Source organism: Idiotropiscis lumnitzeri, chromosome 16 (genome assembly GCF_059441095.1).
Source record: "Idiotropiscis lumnitzeri isolate Australia: NSW breed Sydney's pygmy pipehorse chromosome 16, RoL_Ilum_1.0, whole genome shotgun sequence".
NCBI lineage: Eukaryota > Metazoa > Chordata > Actinopteri > Syngnathiformes > Syngnathidae > Idiotropiscis > Idiotropiscis lumnitzeri.
The window spans coordinates 4072033-4099459 of NC_142406.1; the positions used below are offsets into that span (position 1 = coordinate 4072033).

The 27427-nt window shown below is 43.2% G+C and overlaps 3 protein-coding genes and 1 long non-coding RNA gene across 11 annotated transcripts; 2 read left to right on the forward strand and 2 right to left on the reverse strand.

The window, feature by feature from the left end:
• Positions 1–6: 6 nt before the first annotated feature.
• Positions 7–8240, reverse strand: LOC148320930 (adenylyl cyclase-associated protein 1-like). Its single transcript, XM_088318089.1, has 13 exons — positions 8091–8240; positions 5290–5394; positions 4822–4922; positions 3914–3991; positions 3507–3650; positions 3339–3424; positions 2577–2682; positions 2254–2443; positions 1801–1982; positions 1587–1710; positions 1244–1326; positions 1008–1151; positions 7–924 (listed from the first exon to the last, which is right to left on the reverse strand). Exons 2-13 carry the CDS (start codon positions 5390–5392, stop codon positions 841–843), a joined length of 1425 nt encoding a protein of 474 aa, XP_088174215.1. The 5' UTR covers positions 5393–5394; positions 8091–8240; the 3' UTR covers positions 7–840.
• Positions 5325–16618, forward strand: LOC148320931 (uncharacterized). Of its 2 annotated transcripts, XR_015846732.1 has the most exons (7): positions 5325–5616; positions 11398–11540; positions 11869–12003; positions 12093–12327; positions 12411–12517; positions 13299–13395; positions 14400–16618. It is a non-coding gene; the product is annotated as an uncharacterized LOC148320931 (long non-coding RNA). The 2 variants fall into 2 exon arrangements; XR_015846731.1 differs by lacking the exon at positions 5325–5616 and having other exon boundaries at positions 10663–11540.
• Positions 9664–22137, reverse strand: LOC148320932 (dyslexia-associated protein KIAA0319-like protein). 2 transcript variants are annotated; one of them, XM_088318081.1, is made up of 25 exons: positions 21989–22137; positions 20575–20799; positions 19754–19901; positions 19440–19543; positions 17672–17940; positions 17502–17579; positions 17076–17283; positions 16046–16144; positions 15794–15891; positions 15537–15624; positions 15223–15315; positions 14966–15098; positions 14701–14806; positions 14368–14490; positions 14103–14226; positions 13857–13989; positions 13580–13728; positions 13259–13410; positions 12839–12977; positions 12577–12736; positions 12353–12495; positions 12088–12210; positions 11907–11997; positions 11613–11704; positions 9664–11536 (listed from the first exon to the last, which is right to left on the reverse strand). In XM_088318081.1, the coding sequence occupies exons 4-25, from the start codon at positions 19531–19533 to the stop codon at positions 11340–11342; spliced, it is 2892 nt and encodes a 963-aa protein (XP_088174207.1). In that variant the 5' UTR covers positions 19534–19543; positions 19754–19901; positions 20575–20799; positions 21989–22137; the 3' UTR covers positions 9664–11339. The 2 variants fall into 2 exon arrangements, with proteins under 2 accessions (XP_088174207.1, XP_088174206.1); XM_088318080.1 differs by lacking the exon at positions 21989–22137 and adding an exon at positions 21405–21609.
• LOC148320933 (neurochondrin-like) lies at positions 21382–26763 on the forward strand. 6 transcript variants are annotated; one of them, XM_088318086.1, is made up of 8 exons: positions 21382–21400; positions 22404–22644; positions 22873–23893; positions 24159–24328; positions 24552–24790; positions 24872–25087; positions 25246–25388; positions 26185–26763. In XM_088318086.1, exons 2-8 carry the CDS (start codon positions 22444–22446, stop codon positions 26604–26606), a joined length of 2412 nt encoding a protein of 803 aa, XP_088174212.1. In that variant the 5' UTR covers positions 21382–21400; positions 22404–22443; the 3' UTR covers positions 26607–26763. The 6 variants fall into 6 exon arrangements, with proteins under 6 accessions (XP_088174212.1, XP_088174209.1, XP_088174210.1 ...); XM_088318083.1 differs by lacking the exon at positions 21382–21400 and adding an exon at positions 21970–22054; XM_088318084.1 differs by lacking the exon at positions 21382–21400 and adding an exon at positions 22017–22169.
• Positions 26764–27427: the final 664 nt, after the last annotated feature.

Sequence of the window (27427 nt, forward strand, 5' to 3'; positions counted from 1 at the left end):
GGTAAAAGAAAGAAAATATAAAAGACAATCCACAGCTTCCAAGCGCTTTTGAACCAAATGGTGCAGAAATTATCTTGGAGCAACGAGTCAAGTTGTTGTTGGTGAAGCCAATAAGACTTAACATCGAGACACGTATTGATTATTATTCGCAAGGCCATGGGGACATTTTTTTTTCCATTTGTTAAACAACAGCAGGACCCGGTCAATGACACATCTTTTCTCAACGTGCCTCTTTCCATGGAATGTCTTCTACTCGGGAATGTGTATTTCGACAACCTACGAGTGTGATGTGCTTCACCGAGATGAAAAAATTTCATTAAAATGTGAGCGTTGGAATATTTCATCTACACAACAAACGGTAATATTTTGCGATGTGGAAACGATTTGTTAACAAGTGCTTCAATGGAATTGCATAAAGAACAGAAACCTACCACGCCGTTAACTTGGGGAGGGGACGGGGGTCTCCTTAGCCATTCAGAGATAATTAGTGCATGAAGCATCCTGATAATTGTGGCAGCAGAGACGACGATATCCACTTAACTAGAACGGCTAATTTAGTACAGCAATATCCGGATAAATAATTGGCAAAGTGCTCCCTGCTGATTGGCTGGAGGAATGCTTCCGATAAACGAGAGCAGTCCTCATTGGCTGTGGGAAGGAGCAGCGAAAAGCTGCGCTTGGCCAAGGAGAAGAAGGGCGGGGGAGGAAAAACAAAACGCATGACGTTGGAGTCTCGACTCTACAGCGTGCGTGTGTTAGCTGGTGAGCGCGGAGGTCATCAGTCAGGTGGCGAAATGTGGGGAGGCGTGTGAGGTGGCGAGAGCATGGCGTGCTGCCGCTCTATCCCGAGATCTCTGTTGCTGTGGTAACAAGCTTCGCGCCGTCCCAAACCGTCTTGAACTGCTCGGGAACCGGGAACTCCGACTGTGGACGACAATGACAAGTCACTGTATTACTCCCCCCCCAAAAAAAAATAAATCTCATTTAGTGTCAAACTCCAGACTCACAAATTCGCCATCCTTGCCGGGCACCAGGATGTTCATCTCTGAACTCTTGGCGCTGACGATCTCGCAGTCCAGCGACTTTTGGCTCAGGTATACGTGGCAGCCATCAGTCTTGTTGATGGAGATGGTGGGAACCCGACCTATGACCTGCGCATGACAGCGCAATCATTTATTTAATGCAGTTGAAAATCGAACTTGTTCAGATGTCTCTCACTTAACACAAAGCAGGATGCACGCACCTGGACTTTGACATCCCTGCAGTTTATGATGTCAACAATGCCCACGACGTCATCGAACACCAGGCCCATTTTCTTACAGTTATCTGACGGGGAAAATTAAATCAACGCATGGGGCCCGCTAGTTTATACTGACACATTGACTTTGAAAAAAAATATATAATAATTTGTGCTTTTCGATTGGTAAATTTTATTCTGTTATAGTCGTATGCAGATTAAGAGTTCACTCATTCACTGCCATTGACGTGTATAGAAGTCAAAACATACATTCACTTTACCTGGGCTGGCAGTGAAGGAGTTAAAAAAAAATTAAATAAAATAAATTACAAAAATCTCAGATTCTTACCGATAGTAATAGAGTTGAGCTTCCCTTTGACCTGCAGAGTGCTGCTGTTGCACTTAAAAGCGTAAACCACTTGCTTGAGCTCGGTGTCGCTGATCACCAGTTGCTGCGCACCTTCGTGGTTCTCCTGTGGAGCGAAAGCAAGACATCAGAGGACTGCTCACGCCACGCAAACCGTTTGTAGCCTTTGTGCGGGTCTGGCAGCCGAGTGACGTACCACTTTCCACTTCTTGCCTTCCAGCTCAAAAACAGGCGGGGCGCTGCGAGTCGGGGTGGCTGATGCAGTGGCACGGGGGGAAGGACTAGTGAAGGGCTTTGGTCCGGTGCGCACGGGGGCATTTTGAGCTCTCAGTCCAGGATTCTTGTGGGTCTTCTCATCATCATTAACATGCCTGAGGCCTGGAAAAGAAAATGAACTTTTCCATGATCATGGTTGGCTTCCAAATTGCTCCAATTTTTTTAAATGTTAATCCGTACAAGGCTTTAACCGTCGCCATAACACATTAACTCATTCGCATGCTCCCCCAAGAAGCAAGTTCAATATTAACACTCTTCATGTTGTTCAGGAAACGGGAAGTTCTGAGAGGGAAGTGGCCACACAGCTACGAGTGTCATCATTCGGCAGCTGGCAACGGATGCGGAATAGCGGAAAGAGCACATCACGGCTTACCCCTGGTGATGTCGGACCCCTGGTTGATGGCCTCAAACAAGGCAGTCCGGCTTTGGGCGTCGCTGTCGCCATGTTGAGAGGAGCCGCTGAGGTCCGCGGGAGGTGGTGGTGGTCCTGGAGGGGGTGGTGGTGGTGGAGCGCTTCCGCCAGGCTTGCTGGGAGGGGCTGCAGAGGCTGAAGCCACTGGGCCCTGAAGAGGAAATCACGATGGTTTGGAACCAGTCCACAAAATTAGAAAAAAAAAAAAAAAAAAAAAAAAGCACACTTTATAGACTTTTTTTTTTTTTTTTGCAAAACAATCCCTGTGTGCTAGTGGTGCTTACAGTCTTGCTCCAGGACAGACCAGTGGTGTGGTATTGCTTGATGTAATTCTGCAATTCGGTCCAGATTGTCAAATAGGAGCGCACCCAATCCACGTGAGTCTTGTCCCTTTGAGAAAAGGAAGAAAAAATAAATAACTGCTTTTCTATTTCAGTTTTATCGACCAGGACAATTATCGGCACTGGTTAAGAATTCAATTTAAAGCTGGGAAAACGGGGCACTCCCTCTTTTTGTCTTTGTTTTGATACAAAGGTAAAACAAACAATTCAGTTATATTGAAATTGTAGAAACATTGATTGGCTGTAGAAAATATTAGGGGATTATTCAAGTTTTTATTGAACTTTACCATTTAGACTAGCGTGGGGCTCATTGCTTATTTTTTTATTTTATTTTTGTTTTTTTTAAACAGGTGCTTTCAATTTAAAGGGCATTTTGACATTTTTTTTCTTTTTTCTGCAATTGATTGACTACTAATAAATCAGTTTCCGCCCTGAAAAAGAATTCCAGTGGAGTTATGGTATCTGATTTAGTCTAATTTTAATGCCTGGTCACCATGACAATGCACAACTTTCTTCGACTTGTAAAACATCCAAGTCAGGTTTTAACACAGGAAACCAAACGTGAGTTTACGCTGATTCTGCAACTCTAAACTTAAAAAGTAGTTTGGAGGAAGAAAAGTCACTGGTGACAATTGCAGTAACTGGAAAAAAGCATCTTGACAATAGCTAAGTTGTTATGAGCGAAAAAAATGAAGCTCTAGTTACTTTTCCTTGTACTCCTTGAGCACACGGTTGGTGTAGAACATGGCGGCATCCTGCATCTCTTTAACATACGGGCCTGGCTTTGGGGCCTGGGGCAGAAGAGAAAATTGTTACCTTCGGATTCACACAAACGCAAATTCAGACAGGCTTAAAAAAAAAATTATTACTCACCACGGCAACCCATCCGAGGGCCGGCACGCTCTCGCTGATGGCGGAGAGGTGGTGGAAATGTGCGGATGTGCGGTTCTGCTCGCGGAACGCCTGCACCTGCTCGATGACCTGGCACACCGGCCGCAGGAGGCTGCTCAAAATGTCCTTGATCAACAGAAAGACTGCATGAAAAATTACAGCAGGCAGGGGACTCGCTTAACTCATTCACTTCCAGCCGAGTAAATAAAATTGATCTTTGACGTCTTTAGCCGTCAATGGCAGTATATGAGTTTATAAAAAATTTAAATCAGCTGTTTTAAACTTTTGGTAACTCAATCAACCTTAATTGTTTTAAATTGAAGGAAACTTCACAATAGTTATGCAGAAAAAGCGAACACACACAAAAATTTTAAACATGAGTGGCTTACATCAGACGGCTTCTGGGCAGTGGAGGCCTTTACAATGACTTGTCTCTGACTGGAGAACGCCTGCTTCATCATTTCTGCCTGCGAGGATGACAAGAAGAAGAAGGAATCACAAATATTTTCAACAAAGACATTTCAATGTTCTAACAACATTTATCAAGTCTGCCGTCAGTAATATAACAGTGAATGATCGATGGGGTGGGAACGATAATCGGGTTTTTTTATGCATAGTTTCAATGGGATTCAGCAATATTAATAATCAATATTTAAAATTATACATTATAAAATTTCAAATGTCCATTTGTACTTCAGACATCTGTGCTGAGGCTGAGCTAATAAGACAAGTTGGCGGAGCAAGCAAAAAGTCATACGCGCGGCGCCATCCTTGTTAAAGCACACGGTTAAATAAAAGCAGCCCTCATTAACTTCATATTGCGATATTAATTATTAAAATACAAATGATGCTAAATCAGTTTAACAGTTTTTAGAGATGTTTTGTTATTGGAGACGTTACAGACATTTTTTTGGCCCTTTTTTTTTAATTTGTGTTGACACTATTGTAAACCTAATTGCCTTGTCACTTAAATTAAAGTGTGCAATATAAATCCTGGCTATTCCTAAATTAATAAAAAATTACAACAAAAAAAAAAATAAGGTACTACCTTTAATTAAAGTGTGAAATATAAATCCTGTCTATTCCTTAATAAATTAAAAAAATAAAAATAAGGTACCAGTGTTTTAAATGGACTATAAAATGTAGGCCAACGTTGTGATGAATCGACTCACACCGTGGGCCTCTGAATCGAATCGAATCGAATCGTGAGGGGTCCACAGAGTCCCACCCTTATTGGATATGCGTCACATTACATTTGGATTCCACCGAGTGCTACAAAGCATGAACAGTTACGTACGTGTTTCAGGACAACACCCCCGATCTGCTGACTGAAGCCGTAATACTGATTGACAGGACCGTTGATGATCGCGTCAAAGGCCTCGACGAAGGCTGATACAGCTGTTAACAGAAAAAGGGAAACAAAAAAAATATATCAAATGAAATAAAAAAAAATCAACACTGCTGCTGCACTGGTGTGAAGCAGCATCACAAGGCATGTGATTTTTTTTTTTCTCCAAAACAAGTGACACATAATTACAATTGTTCAACCGTTCCATCGATTGTTAAGACTTCTTTCCTCATTACACAAAGATGCCGTCTGTAACCGCAAAGCTGACGCGTCAATCGCGTCATTAAAATAGCAACTCAACCACTTAGCGTTTTAGCAAAGTCCAATTCAACACGCAGGCATTAACGCTCGCCGTTTTCTTTAGACATCAAAACTAAATATTCCGCAGCAAGTCTCGGGGGGGGGGGGGGGGATTACCTCCTTCAGCTGCCCCTTCGTTGCTGCCACCGGGGCCCGACATCGCCTCCAGACGGCCCACGGCCAACTCCAGCCGCTGCACCAGATTCGCCAGCTCTGCCATACCTACGGGATTAGACGCGATTAGGAATGTCTCCCAATTAGGACGAGGTGACACCGATATAGTGTTAGGCTGGAATGAAAACAGACTGTAGCTTTTCAACACCACCATTCGTAAAAACAAATAAATAAAATATATTTTCCTGGGTGATCCCTGATAGACGACTCCTCAGGTAAGCAAACAGAAGAACGCAAGAGAAGGGAAACAGGTCAGGACTTGAAAAAAAGGTATGTAGATATGAGACGAAGGTGTGTTCGGCTAGCAAAATACTTTGTGGCCAAATGTTAACACCGCTATGTTATATTTTCAAACAAGACAGACTTGGGGAATCAGATTTATTTTCCTTGTTGTGATCTTTTAATTATCAAAGCACGATCAACCAGTTTGTGATGTATAGACAACCAGTGAGAAAGGTCAACATTACGCAAGACGTGAACAGACATGGTGATGTCATCGATAATTTAAAACCAGTTCGCTTTCAAAACAAAAAAAGACTTTGTGGTTCATTTTGGGACATGTGGGTGGACAAATTGGAACTATGGTTGCTAAGTAAATACGCCGGGCTGCGTTTCATAATAGCTCACCTTTCCCTCTTTTTACAGCACCGCTCATTGAGAGGGCGCAGCAAATTCATTTCTGAGCCAGGCTTGCTTATAATTAGATTAAGAAAGGACACTCGCCACTAATACCCGTGACCTAATTGTCGTGTTGCGCCAATAAAAGATTTGCACCCGAAGGTTGTTTAACTTTCCACATTTCACGAAGGGAGATTGATAACAGGAAATAGTGGTGCCGTACGACAGGAAATTTCTTTCAATTCCTGACCACAAAAAAAAAAAAGCTGAAATATCTTCTCCCCACTCCAACCAAAAAATATATATATATTGTAATTTATATAAACATACAGTGATGTTTATTTCAAATATGTAATAAAAACAGAACATTTATTGCACTTTGGCAACAAGTTAAAAAAAATTTAAATCAAAGTGAAATTGTGCCAAAAATAAAGACTATATATGATACATATACACACACACACACACACACACACACAATATATACACATGAGAAAGTAATCCAACATAAGCAAAAATGAGTGCTATGAAGTAAAACATAACTCCCACCCCTCAAAATGAAATACAATGTAAATTTAAAATGAAAATAAAAATAAATAAATATGAACTCAATAGACATTTTGAAGCTCCCTTAAGTGTGAGTGAGTGTATTGGTAGTTCTCTGCAGATGATAAAGAATATAAATGACTCAGTGTTATTTTTGGCTTTCTACATATGTTGCACCACCGTTTATGTTCAGGTCAGTATCCTGTGGTCTTTCAAGATTACACGGAAATGGTCTCCGTCTTATACATTGATTATAGTTTGTATATTAGAGACCTACGTACATCTTTGCGAGACGTTTGTTGTCAACGAACACCACCATGCAGCAGGAAGAAAGCCTGTGAGAGGTTCAGGATCAGTCAGACTTAGATGTGCCATTGCAAAATCGGATATTCCGAATTTAAAAAAGAAAATAAAAAAAGAAAATAAAATAAAAAATCGCAGCTCACCTTTGAAAGCGGCTATGCTTCGGACAAACATGGAAACTTTATCAAAATATAATTTCAACATTGTTGAAGATCAAAGTTTAGTTAGGAAATACTACCTGGTACCACCTATATGTTGCCGTCGTTTAAATAAACGCTAATTCGACAGTCTTAACAAGAACTTCTCGGTTGCCCAATTCTTTAGGCTGCTTTACGAACGCCACAACTCATGCAAAACTCTTTCAAGTGCATGACGTTTGCAACACGATTTCTTTCGGGTGTTTTGGGAAGGCCAGAAACGTGTGCTTGTTGAAAGCGTGAGACAAACAAACGTCGAACGACCTCACGTCCGAACGCACAGCACGAAAACAAAGACCACATTGATTTGAGGCGATGCAATAATGCACTTTAATGCGTCATATGGATTCGGAGTTTCAATTTAAGCAGGTATGACGGTGGCGCGCGGTTGGCTAACTGTCTTGCCGACAGTGGCTTTGCACAATCTGCATTTGCGGCAAGTGCAGTCGCACATGATTTGAATAACCTCTTCGTCATCGAATCATTGATATTTCGCCTTGATTAGAAAATAGATAAATCGCAACCAACTTCGACTTTATGGAAAGATCCCTTTTTCGACATAGCACGAAGGGAACAAAATGCAGCATTGGAATACCGCAAACTAGCAAACCGTAACCGGCGTTTTATTAAAAGGCGATACAGACACACTTGTGAGTACAGCTCTGTAAAGTGTTTACATAAAACGTTTGATTATTTTACTCCTTCCCTGTTTGCTGCTTTCGGCATTTCCTGGTTCTCGTCGCTATCACACCCTCCCTGTTAGCGACATTACGAAAATGTTTTTTTTTCTTCTTAGAATTCACACTTACAAAAATAATAAACCTCACATTCATTCGCTTTATTGGATATAAGTAAGTGGACAGGTGAGATAACTTAATGATATATGCTTTTAAAAAAAGGGAAAAAAAGCTGTGGTTATGTTAGCAACAACGGCTAGCCGGGTGTGTTAGCGTCCCCCCTGATTGCAATGATTTCTGACTGATGAGGCGGCGCCGGCGCTCTGTTGTTTTATGGTAAAGCCCCTTCCAAAAATGCTTTGAAATATAACCGTAAAACCAAGGGCAAGAAACGTGAGCTTACCTACGAGAACGGGTCACGTGATCACTCGCTCGTTTATACGGACGTCGGGTTGTGTAGCCGCCTTGAACCAAGCAGACCGAGCTGGGTCTTTTTCTTCCTGGATGAACTTACCCAGCTGTCACCGCGCTCGGTTTCCGCCCTTGTCCGCGCGAGCTTGTTCCTTTGCCATATAAGGCGCGTGAGTCGCACACGGAAAGGAAAAAATAATGGAGAAAAGCGGAAAATTAAAGAGTCCTTTCTTTCGTTGCATGTGTCATGACAGTGCAGAGCTCTGCAAAAAGAACGCGTTTATTTCAATGCAAATGCAGTCATCTTAATTGTACGATAGGATCATTCATGCAATTTTAGCCCTTTAAATTTCAACTGGTGGGTCGAGGCCCCCCAAGTGGACCTTGCTGGATTTTCCATTTCACCTTTCCACGTAAAGTGCATCATATTTCTACATTCATTTTTAAAAAATCACATTCTTATTTTCTTAATGTGCAGTCAAATTCTATGCGCGCATATTTGGGAGTTGTAGTGCACGATGTCATAAAGGCGGGGGCGGAGCTCCGTGGTGGGCGTGGGCGGCTATGGCCATTCCACAAGTTGATGTAATTTGATACATGTGTCTGTCTTAAGCAAAGAATGTTTGATTCTTACATTCAATGTCAATCAAAATAATTACTTTCAATGACATTTGAATAAATGTTCCATCAATTCCTGTCAATCCCACAAAGCCAGGTCAGGTGAGGATGTTTTGGGGTTTTTTTTTGCCAGGAAGTGTCAGATGCTCAGGGCATTGTGAGGAGCCTTGTCCTGTAACTCTCGTGCACTGATTGAAGCAACATCGCAGCATCTCTTTGTAGACGTGCAGGTTAATCAAAGGGGGAAACTTGACATTTATAGTTTTAGGTTTGACACATATACCAGATATTCTTGAATTTTTCTGGCACCTTGTATTTAAAGATAGCATTTAAGTGTTTTGAAATGTTGAAAAATAAATGTATGCATAAATGAATGTGCTTTGTTTTCATTTCCATTGTGACTACAAATGTAAAAAAAAATAAAACAAAATTCAACATTTCCCAAAATGCACCATTGTCGCTATTTGTAATACAAGTAATATCTGTCACGAAAAGCGGACTTTTTTTTTTTTAATCCACTTGTAATCTCTCAATTTGGCAAAGATGTTCCACAAGCATAAGTATGCTAAATCTGTTCAGTTATTATTTTGACTCTTTGGAAAAGGTCACAAATAACTTGGGGGCCTGGCCTTTATTTAATGAGAAAATAATTTCCTCCGAATGGGTGATAATCTCTACCTCAATTTCAATTACGTACCATACCGAGGGCTGTTGTCCGAAATCAAATTATTATGGACCCATTCTCTCTGTTAATGTTAAAAGTCAACAAAAAGACAGATGATCACATTTCTATTCGGGTTGCATTTCCAGTGCAATTAATAAATCATTTTGGCAATTATACAGTGACCAATTGCCCAAAGTTATTTTGCATGAATGGTTCATTAAAATTAGGTGAAATTCGACAAACACAATCATGGTCCAAAGTATTTGCAAAACATAAGCAACCGTCCTTCATAGAAGAATAAAATGAAAAGTCTTTATTCTAATTCCCAGATTATCCAGTTGTATCAGGTCACATAGAACACACAACGTAATCCTTCCCTCTAAACCTTATTTAAAACAATTTGAAATTACTCTCCCTTCGCCATTGCTCCCCTTTCTTTGTTTCTGCCTTCACAGTGGACTCCCGCAGAGTCAAAGGTCAATTCATGGCAGTTTTTGTCTCTTCTACATTTTTTTTTTTTAAAAAGAAAATTTACAGGTGTGGTCAGTTGCAAAGAAGATGGAAGAATGTTACCATTTTGCAGGTTCAAAATATATTGTAGAGTTGGCACTTGGGTATGCTTAATTTGACTTTGTATGCAGCTCAAATGGAAAAAAAAAATTAAATTAAATAAAAACACAGTCCTACCCCTGCTGTGGAGAGTAAAAAGCGGTGCAGCAGAGTTGACCTCACCATGAGATGATTTGACAGTACAGTACACGTTAATCTGCAAAACATTATAACGTGATTGCTTCACATTAATTACAGACGGAGATGAGACAGTGATGTCATCCTTTCAACATTCAACGCGAGTGCCGAGCTCAACTTCTACACTCTTTTGTGTTTTCACATTCGGCATGCAAAGTGAGCACAAAGTGGAATTTGAAGATTACCCGGAGACAAAAATAAATCAGGTCTTCGTGTGGCCTAAGAAAAAAAAAAAAAACGTTTAAGTCAATAAATCATTTGGTTTGAGCTTGTTCTTCACACAAAGCCACAGAAAAGCTGTCTTATAATATTCATAATAATTGTGTCCCAAATAAAAACAAATCCAACATCGCAATCAAGAATTAAGATGCCGTCTGTGATCGTTCTGATTCCGAAAAAAAAGATGCAAGTGAGACTTTGAAACAAAAGTGCATAAAACATTGAATCACAGCAGGAAGATTTTGTTAAAAGTGGTCTTCATGTCGAACGCTCCCGACGTGTATTCCAGTGGCTTCATTTGTGCGGAGCGGAACCTTCGGAATAAAAGCAGCATTTTGGCTCGATGCATTTTGTCGGACAATTGCGCAATCAAACTTCACGACGGATACCCACGCACACATACAACACTTTGAAGAAATACATTTTGGCACATCAGCCAGGGAAAAAAAAAATCTAATAAAATCTTATCATCAGGCACACACGTACAGTCATGTGTCCAAACATACGAACATGCAGGTGGTGATTCCAGCCGATTCGGAAGTGCAAGCGGTCATTCACTTTTTTAATCTGTTGCCGTTAGTGATCCAACGCTTTACTTCCGGTAAATCAGCTGTGCCGACTAGATTCATGGGCAGCGTTTGGTAGCATCTGGCTTACCTGCGTGTAACAGTGTGACGACAGTTCATGTGCATTCATGCAGGTCGACGAGAAGCAAAGGTCGGGAAGTATGACGTGGACTTGCTGGTTTTTAGTTTGGGAGTCACCTTGGTAATGTCTCCGTTTAAATAATCAGGTCCTTATACTGGATTTCTCTGTTCCAAGCACAGTGCTCATTCCCAAAAAAATGGTAGGCTTTTCTCCTCTGCCATGGCTCAGTTTTCTTCAGTGTAACAGTGTGACATGCTTTCAAGTACCAGGTGGGTGAAATGAAGAAGCATAAAAAGACGCATCTGTGTGTGTTTTGAGGACGGAAGTGCGCTTCACCTCCTTCTGCTATAGCAGCTCTTCTCTGTGTTTCTTTCCTCTCACGGGACCCTGGCCGTTCCTCAAGGAGCCGTTTTGCGGTCGCAGAAGGTGTCCGCGCTCCTGCTCCGTCCACGGAAAGCCGACCTGTCCGTCGTCGCTCTCCAGGTCTGAGTCGGAGTGCATGAGGGCGGAGGAGGAAGGGGCGGGTACTGGCTTGATGCGGCCTAGGCAGGTGACACCAAAGTAGTGTTAGTTACTCGCTGTGTGCACGTTCTCAACACATATATGCGTAACTCCTACCAGATCTGGGTGGTTGGAGCTCCAGAGCGTCTTGCTCGTCAGCTTCCAGCATTTTATAACGGCTTTTGGTTCGCCGTGCTTTGCTCTTGCGCCTTTGTAGGAAAGCCGAAAAGAATATCATTAGTTGGGTGATATAATCACATGCAGAGTAACAAAAATGCATGCAAACGCATACGAATTCCACCAAGGATGCTCAGTAAGCCCCGGCCGGTAGTAATAACGCAGTAATAATGAAAAACTTTTTATTTTTTTACAGAGGATAAAGAATAAATGCCTGTGACAGCGTCATCTCACCTGTTACAGCAACATACACAACCCCAGACAACTGTCGCCGCGGCAACCACAATCATAAAGGACGCGATGGTCACATAGAGTACGCTCCATTCTGCAAGTACAAAAAGACTTTATTCATTATTTTGAAAGTTCAAGTGTAATGTTTTGTAAAAAGGCAGCGGGCGACTCCGTCTCATCTTACCGCAGTTGCTCTCGGCGTCGCCGAACTGGGCTCTGATGAAGTTCTCCATCCAAAAAGGCTGACACACACAGCGCCGCGTGAATGAGTCACACTCGCCATGACTGGAGCAGTTCAGCTGGCAGACTGAAAGGGAGGACAGCGGATATAAACGGACACCGGCGGACAACTTTACATAGCTTGTGGGAACAACTTTTGCATTTGACCAGTGAATCTAATTAGTCATTGATCCCTTAAAACGGTGTAAGAAGTACAATACAGAACTTACTGACAGTGTCCACCCGCCGGGCCTTGTAAATGAGAAAGTCGTTTTTCTGTTTACGCAGTTTGTTGCGTAGACTGAGTGCAACGCCGTGACCGGACAGCGGAGGGCGCCCTGGACCGCCTGACACCAGGAAGACCAAGCGGGTACTGAGGCCAGAACAAGCGGCAAGTCATTTTTTCTCTGATCCATTCCAGTCCCCGTAAAAAGATAGATATTTTTCAACTCACCTGTGCTCATTGAACGGGCCGATCTCTCGAACAATGATGTCACTATCGAGGACGCCGAGCAACACGCCGACCTGCCGCAGTAGCATGTCACGTTGGCGGTGGGAAACCTGCGTTACGGGAACCTCTAAGACCAGCTCCACCTGGTCACGCTCCCACGGGTCTGACAGAGAGAGGCGGAGTAAAACCAAACAAAAATTAAATTGTTTATTCACATAGTAAATAAACAATCAAAATCGTATGACTGTCTGCATTTTGTGTGTACCTGGTTTGACCTCCAATGTGCCGCTGTCCGTGTTGGTTTGACCTTTGCTGTCCGTGACAGACAGAGTGAAGCGATACTTGCCCTGCACCAGGTTTCCCAGAAACAAAACAGCTTGGTGATCAGAGTTGTTGAGAACATCCTGCGAAACAAGTGGGAAGTTTGTTTAGCTCTTCAGTGTCAGTGAGTCAACGACACAATTTTGAACTTCTTGTTCCTGTCTGGCAAGATGCCTTTAAACTGCCAGCTCTTGATGACATGAAGCTGTGATCTCAAAAGTGAAACTTTGTGCATGACTGACAACGAGTTGATATTCAAGTCTCAGAATAAGCAAGCGGGTTCGCAAAGAGGAAAGAGATGCTTTATCCGAACTGTTTGAACAATTTTAGCTGAGGAATTGTCAACAGAGTCGTGATGTCTCACCCCGGCCGCGGGGCTGCTGTCATCTCTGGTCCACAGGTAGCTGATGCCACCTTTGTCATCAACTGAGTGAGATCCATCCAGGGTGGCCGTCCGCACCGGCAGAGAGACGGGCGGGCTGGAAACCACGCGAGCCACAGGTGGCTGGTCCAGTTCTGGTTTAAGAGCGGTTCAGTTGGAGATGACGTATGAAAAATTTCAACCACAACATAAGTTGAATTAAGCGACAAGTAACGTAAACAAAACCCCGTGCGAGTAATATTCAAAAAGACAAATTATTCCCAGAAGTCGTTTTTGTTCAAACAAAGACGATCTTGCGCTCACCTTCTCTAACGATGACCGTGACTGTGTCGCTACTCTGCAGCTTCCTCTCATCGGTCACTGTCAGGGTGAACCCGTAAGTGCCCACCTCTAGACCTGTTACCGTGGCAACAGCACCGTCCGCGTTCTCAATCTTCACACCATCGGGACCCCTGCCGAGGAACAGATGGCAAAAGTGTGACAAGAATTGAGAAACGGAAAGCGATGCAAATGTCAAATCTCAATTTTTGTTTTAGTTCCAAGCGCTTTTCGCAAATCCGAACGACTAAATGCATCTCACTTGGTCTGTTTCCAATGATAGGTCGCGATTTTTTGGTCATCGCTGCTCTTACTGCCATCTAGCATTGTTCGATCAACTGGCAGTGTCAGCTCTTTTTCCGGCCCTGCGTCTGCCACTGGTGGTTTATTGTTTTCTGCGGGATGAAAGGAGGCAGGACGACGATTGCACAGGCAAAACGTTTATCGTAACGAACCACCTCACACGATAGTCAAGCATGTCGCGATGTAATGACTCGAATCCGTTTACCTGGCTGCACAATAACGGTGACGTAGGCTGTGTCTTGCTGTCCGGCAGCGTCAGTCACAGTTAGCTGGAAGGTGTAATCGCCTTCTTGCATGGCTGACAGCTGCAAGGTGTGTGTGCGCACGCCCTGAAAAATACAAACACGGGGAGGATGTTTTTCAACACGGATGAAGTGTGCGGATCGTCCCACAAAGAAAAGTAAAATGCGTCTCGTTCAACAAAAAATACATAAATAAAAAATTAAATGAATGAATAAATAAATACTCACTTGCATCTCCACCACCTTGTCTTTGCTTTCAGGACTGAGGGACCATTCGTAGGCAAGGGAATCGTGGTCATCCGTGCTCTGATTGCCGTACAGAGTGATGGAGTTACGTGGCAAAGTGATGACCTGCATAGCAGAAAAAAAAATATATTAGTGGTCATGCTGCGAGTTGCTCAAGAATAAATGATAAAATTCCTTCATCTTTGCCACACCTCTCTACAAAGTTCTTTGCAAGTCAGTTTTTCCTTGTAACGTACAAAAAAATAGCTCGCAAGTAAACTATGACAAATAAATGCACACATTTATTGCAATGGAGCGTTGTGTAAAAATGTTGACCTGGTTGGGGCCGGCATTGGCCTCGGGCTTGTAATCCTTGGCTTTGTTGACAGACAGGGTGGCCTGTGTTGAGTCTTGGGCGCCATCGGAGTCGGTGACAGTCAAACTAGCGAAGGAAAACAAATCAAAAAAAAAAAAAAGAAGTACAGTGAACCCCCGCTGATCCTCGTCAACTCAAATTTGCTTTTGGTGCACAACATTTCACTGTATCAAGATTTTATTTTTTTTTTTTTTAGTTTCTCAACGTCATAGCATGGATATGTACTTGAAAGTGTAGTTCCCCGGAACCAAGTTGGTGAGCGTGAGGACGGCCGTGTTGGCTGACACCTTCTCCTCCCTTAGAGGACCTTTGACCTCTTCCCAATGCCACGCCACTACTTTGTCATCATCTGTGCTCTCTGGGAAAAAAAAAAGAAAAAAAAAAACAGGAAACCATTTAACAAGGGTCATGTTAGAGGGCAGCTCGAGCACGCAGCCTTCAGTTGTAACGGTGTTTGCACGTGTGTTGACGCATAAACTCACTGCTGCCGTCGATCACCGTCGAGCTCGTTGGCAAGGAGATCTCTTGGAACTTTGGGGAAACTACGGCAACAGGGGGCTTGTTTACCCGCGGCTCTGTCAGGTGGAAAACAAGCACTTAACATGCTTAGTGAGGTGTAAACCGCTTGGAAGTGACTAAGGGACAAAACCAATGTTTCCGTAAGAATCAAAACACAACACTGGCTGCAATATGAGCGCCTATAGATCTTAACATTTGTGAACTATCAACCTTGTAATTTTTTTTTTTTTTTTACAATTTATGTAAATTGGACTGTCTATTTTATAGTTTCCCTTACCTGGTTTGACGGTGACATTGACGTAACCTTCTCCGTGGGCCCCTCCCCCATCCACAGTCACCTCAAACTCATACAGTCCAACTGTGAGCTGAGAAAATAATTAATAATATTTTTTTTTGTATTTTAACCAACTGGTTTCAATCAATTCAATATAATAGTCTTCTTTAGTGTATTAAATAAAAGGTACTGACTGAAAGCGTCCATTTTATATTCAACAGAATTGCTTGCATTTAGAAAATGAAATCTGAAAGCTGTACCTTGCTGAGTTTCAGGATCTTGCTGTGCTTTCCTTCCATCTCCCCGCTATAATCTCTGGGATGCGTTATCAGACGCCAGTCAAATGCATACTTTGTATCTGTCGGGAAGCCGCGCCATGAAAAGTCGGTAAATACCAAACTGCTCATGTGTTAAATTAACTCGGATAAGGATCGTTCTTAAATGGAGCATTTTCATTTTGCTTCATTCAAGCGTGTCAATATGGGATAAACAAAAATGATGCACCGTCTGACCTGGCGGAGGTGGTGGCACCACAAAGGCGTTAAGCTCGACCGAGCTGCGCGGCAGCGTGACCTCGACACTCTCCCCGGCTGAGACAACCAGCTCCCTCACTGGCACAGAAAAAGGAATCAGGTGACGCCAACAGCACGGCATGATCACAACAAAGTTGACACTCTTCAGGGTTAACGTCCTCGTGCAGGGATTTTATTGGAACATATTAAATATTTACAAAATGTAAGCTTGAATTTATGACCTTTTTTCTTTATAAGCCGCAAAATGTCAAACCACATGACTTTTATATTTCGCATTAGTTATTTGCATTGAACACACTGAGATACGGTAATAAACGTGTAATAAAGTAGTGACACTTGTTGACAGTTACAGATGGCTTAGAGTCAATCACGTAAGCTTATTTCAAACCAGAGCTGACCTTTATACAATATCTCCTTTGGCGCGAGTGAATACAACAGTTGCTATTTCCATGCTCTAAATCGGGTGTGTGCAAACTGCGGCCCGGGGGCCACACGCGGCCCGTTAAAACGTTTTATTCCGGCCCGCTGAACTTGAAAAAAATTAAATGAGTAAATCTTGTTCATGTTTTATTTTCTAAATACTGTGGTTTTTCAGGATGGCCGAGTGGTCTAAGGCGCCGCGTTCAGGACCCAGTCTCCCCAGGAGGCCTGGGTTCGAATCTCGAATTTCCCCATTGTGGGACTAATAAAGGCAATATTATTGTTGTAATGCATTTGTTCACGTTCATTTAAAATTAAATGTATTTTGTTCTCAGATGAGGTGAGGTTACCATAATACTCCATCCATCTGCTCCTGGTCCGGCCCCTCAGTCAAATTTAAGAATCCATTGTGGCCCGCCAATCAAAAAGTTTGCACACCCCTGCACTAAATCCATCTGGTAGCCAGTGAATCTTTTCAGTTGCCATTTTTTTCTGTCAAAAGGTGAAAGCCACTACACAAGCTCTTCTTGTTTACAGGCCGCCGGTCGCAGCACATTCCTTTGCAACTGTATAATTATGAATTTCTTACCGGCCTGTGTTGGAGCGACGCTGATGGTTGTTGCTGTGGGTGTGCTAACATCACTATTATTGGAAGACGGAGCGGTGTCTACAATCGTGGCGTTCTGTGAGGCGTGTTCACTCGTCCTGTTGGTTAGATGAGTGATGTTCTTTTGGTCAGCTTGTGGAACTTTGCTTGAGTTGGGTAACAACGGCGCTGGATCAAGTTTGGCGTTTTCCTGAAGAAAGGGTTTACAAAGAGTAAAGGCGTGATTCGTTTTGAAGACGATGTCGAAATGGCGTCAATTGAATTATCGGACTGAGGACTTGAGATAATCAGTGTAATGGATGATGGAACTTTAAAATCTTTTACGCAAAGTGTAAAGGTCTTGGGGGAAGCAAAAATGTTGGAAGAATCTTAAAGAGAGCGTCATTGTATACATGAGCCTGTAATTACCGTGCTAGGCTGTTGTTCTGTTTGGGCTTCTTCAAGTTCCGCCTGACGAACGCTCCTCCCTCTTTTTGTGGCAGAACCCTGAACAAATACACCACAAATATGACATTAAAAAAATATCGGATACTGTGATAATATTGATGCAAGATCAGGCAACCCCACCAACGTCATACCTTGCTTATAATCTGAAGGAGCCCGAGAGATTTCTGATCAGGTTGGGGCAGAAACAAAATGGGACAGCCCCCCTTCAGGGAGCAACTAAGAAGCACACATTTCCCACCGAGGGTCCACGCGGCGTTGCAACTTGGTCTCAAGCAGCAGGACTCCCAGCATGTCGGCCCGCCGCTGCCGTCTGCTAGAGGATACCAACCCAGGCTGACGATGCTTGACCAGTGGAGCCCCAGCACTCCTCCGGTAACATGGCAGAGATCTGCTGATACACCTGGAGGGAGTACAATGAAGTCTATTAGATTCTAAATGACTATTTAGGAGAGGGGGAGGGGGGGTAGATACAGTCACACGAGTTATTTTCCAGAGGATAAAGAATATATGCCTGTGAGTGTTATTGTGTTCAAATCTAAATTGATTAAAGAAACGCAACAGAGAAGATGGTTCTAATGTTAGCGTCACCTTTATTTTCACCGTCATACAATGACGACGAATGCTGCCAAGCAATGTGTCAACCAGCTCAGCCTGCTCAAATACCTTTCAACATGTTTAGGAAAGAAGTCAGAGATCAAAGTGTGATTACAAAAGCGCCACTCAAGCTTCCTTCGTCTCAATCTCTCGCAGTCACTGTCAAAACATGACCGTTTTCCAAATTGCAAAATCCAACAAAGTGCAGTTTAGTGTCTTAACTGTCACTTGAGTCAAGACATTACTGCACAAGGGAGCCGAATGAGAATGATACTGAACTGCGGTCGCACACCTGGGCCGACGACAATTTATGTTTGAAGCATTGAATAAACATTTCTCAGAAAAGCAGATATCCAGCCACAGCTTGAGCAATCTGCCCTGTCAGCAGCTGAGAAAGGAAATTAGGCTTTTCCCTGACAAAACAAGACGCTCGCTGATTAGAGCCTAGGGTGCATTACGCAATAAACGCAAAACTCCACCCTCTGAGCCGACCCGTAGGAGCAGTCATCTGTCAGTGCGGAGAGCTGCTGCAGTCTGCTCCTCGTTGATGGCATGACGACAGTTTTTATTTTCCAAGCTTGGCAACATTTAAATGATCGCTTTGGTCCTGGATACACAATTAAAGAGACCAGTCAATATTAACTCATTCACTACCAGCCGAGTAAAAAAAAAAAAAACAAAAAAAAAACAAAAAGGATCTTTGACGTATTTAGCCGTCATTGGTATTGAATGAGTTAAAATTTCTGCGATCCAACTATCAACTGATTTTCTGTTTATAAAATGTTGACACATCACTGGTGTAATTTGCGGAGATGTTATGAAGCCATCAATGTTTAAACGATACAGAGAATGTATTTAAAGTGAAAGCACAGCGTGCATTATCTGTAGCGAAAGGCTTAATCAACTTCATTCCGGAAAGAAAACACATGACTTGCTCTCACAAAACTCGTGATTGTTTGACACAAACAAAAAAAAACAAAAAAAAAGACCCTTTGGCCTTTGTTCAGTCACTCTACCTCTTGTCCACTCTTCTTCTGTCACCCATCCCCTCACACAGAGCACTTATTGTTCCCAGCGCCCAACCCCTCGCCCCCTCAAACTATTTAGTCTGATGGCTCTGATTGGATCAGATGAGCAACGACAACAAATGAGCGAAAAGCAGCAAAGGATCCCGAAGAGGATGAGGACACACCTCGAGTAACCGCGGTGGCTGTGTCGCAGCATTAACAGCTTGCAGATATCAGTTTTGTTATCAGTCCTCGGTCAATAAACACTCTTGCAATATTTTAATAGAGTTTGTTTTACCTGTGGGAGGGGCCAAAAGCCAGAGGTGGGTCAGCGGCAGGAGGAGGAGGTGTGGTAGACTCCAAGTGAGTAGATGCTGGTATGCAGAAGACATTTTAAAAGACCTGAGAAGCAGATATCGTATGTTAGCGCGCAGGCACTTTTCATTCACTTCAAATAACAACAATTTTAAGAGCTACATGACTCGCGACACACCCAAAAAGCAGGAAAGTGTCGCAAGGGTTGGGCATATAGTTCTCAAAAATGTCGCCCCAAAAAAAATTTTAAAAAACGTTGCACCTGTTTAGCAACAGGTGCTTGCAGAAAGCACCGACACGTTGGGGTGAGGCGAGTCAGGGAGAGTGTGGAGCTAGGTTGGCAGCCGGGCGCCGTGAGGTGATTGGTGGAGGAGGGACAACACCAACGATGTGCGGAGGAGATGCAGCATGGCCGTCGGTGAGGTTCAGATGCTCAAGCGCAAAACTGGAGATGAGAGCGGGAGAATATCAAATAAGAATAAGTTTAACACTTGAGGCAAATGTAGGCCATGCTGGCCGTCGGACGCTTTATCAACCGACTAAACGCAACCACGGTAATAATAAGAACTCCTCGGGTAACCATTTTATGTGAAGTTAACATTTAATTAACATAATCCATCTCGATGTGATGTCTTCTTTCCAGAAAAGCGCAAGTGCGGATTTAACAAGAAAATTGACTCATGAATATTTTTAGTTTGTCAGCTGTGTTGTCGGGGCGTCCCATCAGGAGACTATTACGAGTTAACCATGGAATAAATCAAGCAGCATTCATGCGCATCCGCTGCGTCGACAGTTTATGTGAGCCAAACAGAGCCTCTATATCAGCAAATCATTTTTACCAGGTAGAGCAGCATTTCGAAAGACTTTTTGGGCTGCTCAAGCCAACAAGCTGACATAAACCTGATTTGATTACACGGTGTGCCTCGCTCCCCCTCCGGAAGCTTCTAAGCATTTGAGGCAAAAATAAATACACCAAGTAAAAATAAGCCAGAGCAAAATATGTTTGGATAAAAGTGATTTAGTCACATTTGTTCTAGCGTGTGGTTACAGATTCCTTTATTGCCTCAAGGTTGGGTGAGAGTGTTGACATGCGGAGTAGCAAAAGACAGATAGGTCACCTGGGTCGATGACAGCTTGGAGAAGTTTCCGTCTAAAAGGCTCCTTTTCTCCTGAGAATCTCCATCAGAGGAATGGCCTCTGTGACCAAGAGGCGCAGAGCTCGGCTTTGTTTCACTCTCCTCGTCCTTCTGGGATCAAGAGAAGCACACTTGCCAACTCTGTTTGCTTTCAGTCAGGTGGGGGATTCTCTTGAACACCAAAACCCCACGCTCTATGTAATCAGGCTGTGAAAAGAAGAAATGTTTTAATAAATCTCCAACATAAACAGGCATATTTTTATTTCCAAAATATTTGGACGGTAAGAAATTTAGCGAAAATGTGACAGGAATGACAGCCATTTTATGCAATACACCTCTAATTTCAGTGGCTCAAAAGCATGTTGACCAAGACTACCAAGTGACCAGGTGTAATCTAAACAATGTACTGTATTTATCACCCTGCATGTATTGTTGGAATGCAAATTGCAACAAGATTCGTTGTTAAACCTTCTTTTGAATGATAATCAGATCAAATCACATCATCGGAATTTTGGAATTCACTCTTGTATTTTGGATCTGACCAATACCAAACAGGATGAATGAATGCAACACATCATACACTCTAAACAGTGGGTGAACAGCATTTTATAATTTGACCAGCACATATTAACAGGTTTCAGAAAAGCCTGGATGCCTCTTCTTTAATCAGACTGTAGTCATTAAAGGCCGATCGCTGCAGCTTGGCGAGTCCACGCCATTACAAACGCTTGGCTCGAGAATCTGCAGCATCTCGTAGATCACTTAACGCATTGCATACTGACTTGCATACTGACACGCGAAGAGCGAGGTACCTGTTCGATCCAGGATCCTTTCAGGCACCTTGAGCCAAACAGCTGCTGGCATCTCTATGACTTATTTACATGCTGTGGCCAAGGATTCGGCGCTTGGATTTCGCGAAAAGCTGCTCCCACTACACGGTTTTAAGAAGACAACTGTAGTCGTGCTCATTCGTCTTTGCGCGATCGCCGTGGCGTGTTAAATCCTCGTTGTCCTCCCCCCGTCAGTACAGTAAATTGGGTCACTATCCCTCTCACTTGTTCAGCTGATGTGCCCCTCTAAGCTCCAACAAGCTACTTATAAGACAAACAAGCATTTCCGGTGGCAACTTCAAAATACGATATTTATGCGCCAGATATTTTAATGTTTCATGTCAGACGAGGACACAATGACACGCACATTCACAAATTTAAAATAATAATTATAAGAATAATGCATTTAGTACGCCAAGATTATATGATTTAGAATGTGTACAATTGTTACAATAAACATGTTGACGCTCCTGTGAATGAACGACACAATTCCTGTAACTGAATATTACCTTTTCCGGTCTGCGTCACAGGCACCAAAGACGCGTTTGCGAGACATTAAAACTCACCTCTTCGAATTTCTTACACGACTCCAAGTTCTAGTAGAGGATTCTCCAAAGAGAAGAAAAAACGGCGTAAGATAAAATTGTTTGATAAACGTGTTAACTTCGCTAAATCAACGTTTCAAAGGGGACCAAAATGGCGACGGCACCTTCCAAATACCGTTACTGCGATTGGTCAACTAATCTTGTAAGAATGTTGTCATTGGCTACTAGTGGTTTTATTTTGACATTCCATATCCGGCAGAAGCTCACGAGGAACGTACGATTTTTTTTCCCAAATAGGCTTTTTCAATAAACCATTCATATTTCATCATTCAAGTAAACCCGACGAGCAGCTAAAACATCCGTGCGTGGATCATGCTGGTTTCCTGAGAACAGTGCGTTTCTAACCGCTAATAATTAAATTCCAACCCTTTTGCAGCACTTTCTTTATGACGCTTTGCTGACACTCTGAGGCCACGATGGCTGACGGTGCTACAGTTGACTTGAGCGACCAATTCTCCGGAGGAGAGGAGCAAACAGGAGAAAAAGGTGGAGGAGGAGGTCCGGAGGAGGATGCGGTAGATGGTTTGACGGACGCTAAGAGGGACGTGTTGGAGAGATGTCTCCACGCTCTTAAACATGCTAAAAATGATAGCCAGACTTTGGCTGCACTTCTTTTGGTAAGTTTCCATCTAATGAAATCTTTTACACTGGATTCGTGTGTTGTAATTGTGCATGGCTGCAAGATCATGGCTACAAAGCGCTTAAAATGGGGAGGATCATAAAGCATCAACACCATGCATCTAAAATGTACACGATCATGAACCCATATTTCGTAAATGTCTGATCAATGTAATCAAATATCTCTTTTCTGTGATTTTTTTTTTTTTAATTCTCTACAAATCTAGATCACACGCTTGTGCCCAGCTTGCCAACTGGACAAACCCACCTTGAGGCGTATCTTTGAGGCTGTGGGTCTCAACCTTCCAGCTCGGCTGTTGGTGACTGCAGCAAAGGGAAGCGGGGACCCTGGATTGCCCCCATATGAGCTCCTTTCACTGGGCACAGCTCTGTTGTCTGCCTTAAGCACGGATCCAGACATGGCCTCTCAGCCTCAGCTCCTTGCCACCATTCCGCTACTGCTGGACATTTTAGCCCGTGGTCCGAGTAGCCAACAGCGGACAGGGGATGAAGATGCTGAGCAGATTCCAAAAAGTATGAGTGAGGAGGCTAACCTAGCAAGAGAAAGTGATGTCAGTGAGGAAAACCGCAAGGATGATGATAACAGCGTGGCGAGTGAAGCATCACCATCAAACCCAAAATCGCCACCTGGAAAGCTTGATGAGGCTGTAGCCGCTGACTGCTACCAGGTTCTGACTGCCGTGTGTGCCCAACCCAGGGGTCCTGACCATCTGCTGAACCGAGGTGCTGTTCCCGCTCTCTGCCAGGCTTTAGAATCCAACCAGACCTTGAGCCAAAGGATGGGTCTTCCCTTGCTCGTTTGCCTCCTCTCGGGTAAAACCAAAGACAAAGCGTGGCGCAAACACTCAGCCGAATTGCTGCCTCTGCTGGTGAAGATGTCCAAAGACTTTTGCAAATCCACAGACCAGACCAGGCTGGATATGTGCTCCCAGTTGGTCAATGTTCTACCCCCAGGTGGAGTCACCGTTGAGAGAGAGGTGCTGAGGGAAGTCGTGAGCCGAGTGTGGGGTGCATTGCGACCCATGGTGCAGGCTAAGCTGACTCCGAGACAGATCGGGCCAGTTTTGGTACTCGGTGCTTGTCTGCTTGATCTGTATGGTTGGGAGTTGGCCGGATCACCCAAGTTCTGCTGCTTGCTGGTCAATCGGGCCTGTGTGGAGGTCCGGATGGGATTAGAGGAACCGCCTGGAAACAATCTCAGCCAAGAGCTGCAAGACACACTCACAGGTTGTTGCACACTGAAGGCGTTTTTCATATCTTTTTAATATGCTTTAATAGATCCTGTGCTTTAAGTCGTCATTGGATCATTTCTGAGCAAAAAGTAATATAAGACACCTGTGACCGGTACAAATATCCTGAATGCAGCTAGGCTCATGTACCTTATGGCGTGCAATAAATAATGACAACACTAAAATTAGGTCATAAACAAGGCAGCGCTGTGAAGCTTAGCATGTGTTCAAACACCGCTAACCTCCTTTTCATCTTTGCCCAGGTTGTTATCGGATCATGGAGGCGGCCATCGAGCAGGCCTGCAACCCGGCTCTTATGGCCGCTGCCCCGCCCGCTCAGAGTTCCATCTCCTCCTTGAGTCTGCAGCAGAGCAGGCAGGTCCTCGGCGTACTGGAGGAGGCCTTCTCGGCTCTTATGTACCACCTGCAACAGGTGAGGGGGTGAATTCATAAAGCTTCCAATTTTGGAGAAAAAAGTAGTACCGTTATGACACTAATTAAGCGAACTAACTTGAGCAATATTTTACCTTTTTTCCTCTATCTGGCTCTGTGTTAAAATTAAAATGTGTCTTGAGTGTGTTATTTTGACTTGACACTTTGTGTGTTAGACTTCGTGTGTGTAATACGTGACCCTTGATGGTTTCCTGTTTTCCAAGGTGGATCGGAGTCGCTACGGCGACCCTTTTATTTTCGCCACATTCCGCTGCCTGTGCTCATGGCTGGCCGAGGAGACTTCCTGCCTGAAGGAGGAAGTGACCACGCTGCTGCCGGTCCTCATCAACTACTCGCGGAGCCACCTGATGGCCGAGAATTCCGAGCAGGGGCTCTCTGACTGGATGGATAAGATGTCTGTCGCCGATGAGAGCGGGACCTGGACGGGCAAAGAGGCACTTCGGTACAGTCACGAGCCTATTGACGCATGAGCGAACTGGTTCGGTATTAAGCGGGTATTTTTCGACCCGTCTCCTGTCTTCAGGTATCTCCTGCCAGCTCTGTGTCACCTCTCTGCCGAGGAAGGTCCGAGGAAGGTGCTGCTCACCCTTGACACGCCGGCTTTGCTGGTGCACTACCTTTCGCGCTGCTTTACATCCTTGAAGGGTAAAAGCGGAGCGTCCTTAGTGAGGGAGCCCAGCATGGAGACGGCCTGCTCGGCCCTCCTTAACTTCTCCGTCACTGAGGCTGAAAGAGTCAGGTAGTAGATTTCAAATTTAAAATGACCAACAGTGATCCCCAGTATGGAGGCAGAACAATGAAATGGAATTGTAAATAAATTAGATTTTTTTTTTTTTCTCATGTGAAATACGTACGTTGACTGAATGAACATGCATACGACAATTATCTGTTTTCCAGGAAGGATCAATGCTTCAAAACTTTGGAGAAGCATCTGAGCGAAGCACTTCCTGTTTTGGTGCACAAATCGAGCCTCCTTGTCCTCGCAGCGAATTACTGCACATTGGGTCTGATGATCGGCAGACTGAAATCAGCTCCAACTGGTAATTTTTGTGAGACGTCAACAGTATTTATTTTTCGAAGGCTTAGAGGTGTGGCCTTAACATTGTCATTATTCAAAAATTAATTTTGTTTTTGTATTTCCAATACCAAACAAGCTTTGATACTTTTTTTTTCCCCCTCTGTACGTTTTCCCCCTTGAGCATCAACAGTCTCAAAAATCATACAAGTACATATTTGTTTCTTTAAAGATAATGTCAAAATAAGTGCTTCTCAAGGGAAAAAAAAATAAATACTGAAACTCGATCGTGAATACATTAAAATGTGTGCACTTCTCTGTTCGCAGCCATCAGCGAAAACACACTCTGAACTACGGAAGCTGCTAATTAAAATGTATTTTATTTCGGTTGATTTAATTAATAAAAGCGTCAGTGCTTGATTACTGCACTGTAGCCAAGGGTCGCCAGATGGCCAATGAAAAAAAAAAAAAAACATTACATTTCACTTTACTGTGTATTTTACTCCGTGGACCACAGCAACATTTAAAATTTGCACCATTATATAATTCATTTAATTTTATGAGCTCCTCGGTTTATGGTGCAGTTACATTCGTAGAAATGTACGCTAATGCAGTAGTAAAGTTGTAATTACATTATTTGAATGGGGAAAATACATCTGAGCCGCAAATCTAAAACAATCGATTGGAAAAAGTCAGTAAGTGAGAATGCATTGTGCCACTTGGCGAAATATTTGTAAACCGCTAAAAACTAGTTCATTTTCAACAAAGCTATTTTAGTAATAATCGGTGTTAAAAAAAATCTCCTACCTTCTTCGTTCCAGGTTCAGCTGAAGCCAGTCAAAGGCGCTTCTTTTCCACGGCCCTCCGCTTTCTCCACAGCGCTCTGGACGCCAAGCTCAGCCCGGGGCCGGTCAAGGTGAGCGCCGGCTGGGAAGACAGCTGGGACGAGGTCTCCGAGCTCTGGAGGTTGGCTGTGCAGGCTCTGGGCGGCTGCTTCCGTTCTCAGTCGTGGTTGACGGCGCTGGTCAGAGAGGAAGGATGGTTGCGAAACACGATGAGCATGCTGGGTTGCTCTAGCACGCTACCGGACCAGCACACGCAGGAGGTGCTGGAGGAGGCGCTGTGTGCCTTGGCCAACCAGTGCCCACTCTGCAAACAGGACATTAGAGATGCCATGAAGAGGCATGATAAAGGAGCTTTAAGTGGCATGAGCAACCTTAACAAGGTGATAGGCGTTAAATGAATTGAAAAGTAATATTTCAAACCCTTGTCATGAAATAAGGGAAATACTGAAGCTAAAGATAATGAGCGGCAATTGAATTATCATCATACTTTCATTGAAAAGAATTGTCAAAATGTTACAGAATTTAATAAAGAAATATTTTCTCGTAGAACAGTAATTCTTGTTTCCTGCTTTTCTCTTTGATTCTCTGAAATGTATTTCTCCTTTTGACCACAAGATGGTGTCGTGAGACTAATGCGGCATCTCTTCAGCGTGTCCTTTTTCTGTTCGCCGAGTTAATTAATTTGATTTCATTTTTAAGACGTCTGAAATGGCTTTCTTTTTTTTTATCGTGGTGTATTCAGATACAAGAGATGGGCGAAATATGAGAAACGGCTCCTCACTGTGTTACTTAGCAGTTTAGCAAAGCTCACAAATACAATAAGGAATAAATAAGATAAATTGTTAAAATTCAATATATGTGTAAAAATACTAATACAGCGTTAGTATTGGCTCTAATTATATCCGTGAAGAGGCGTGGTCCTAATAAAGTCCATTGTCCAGTAATTCACAATGAAATACATTATAATTTCATATTTACTTAATCATGTTCAGCCACGTTCATGTTCTAAATCACAGCATACTCAGGTTCTCAACTTCTATTTTTAACACCAAGTACAAGTAAAAAATAGCTCTCCAAGAACTACTATCATGACCAGCGTTATAATAAAATGTTTCAGTCATTAAAAGTATATTCAATATTATAAGCCTATGCAATTTGAACATTAACACTGCATTTAAAGGGGAAGTCAAGTCAACACTTTTCTTTAAAATAAATAGTC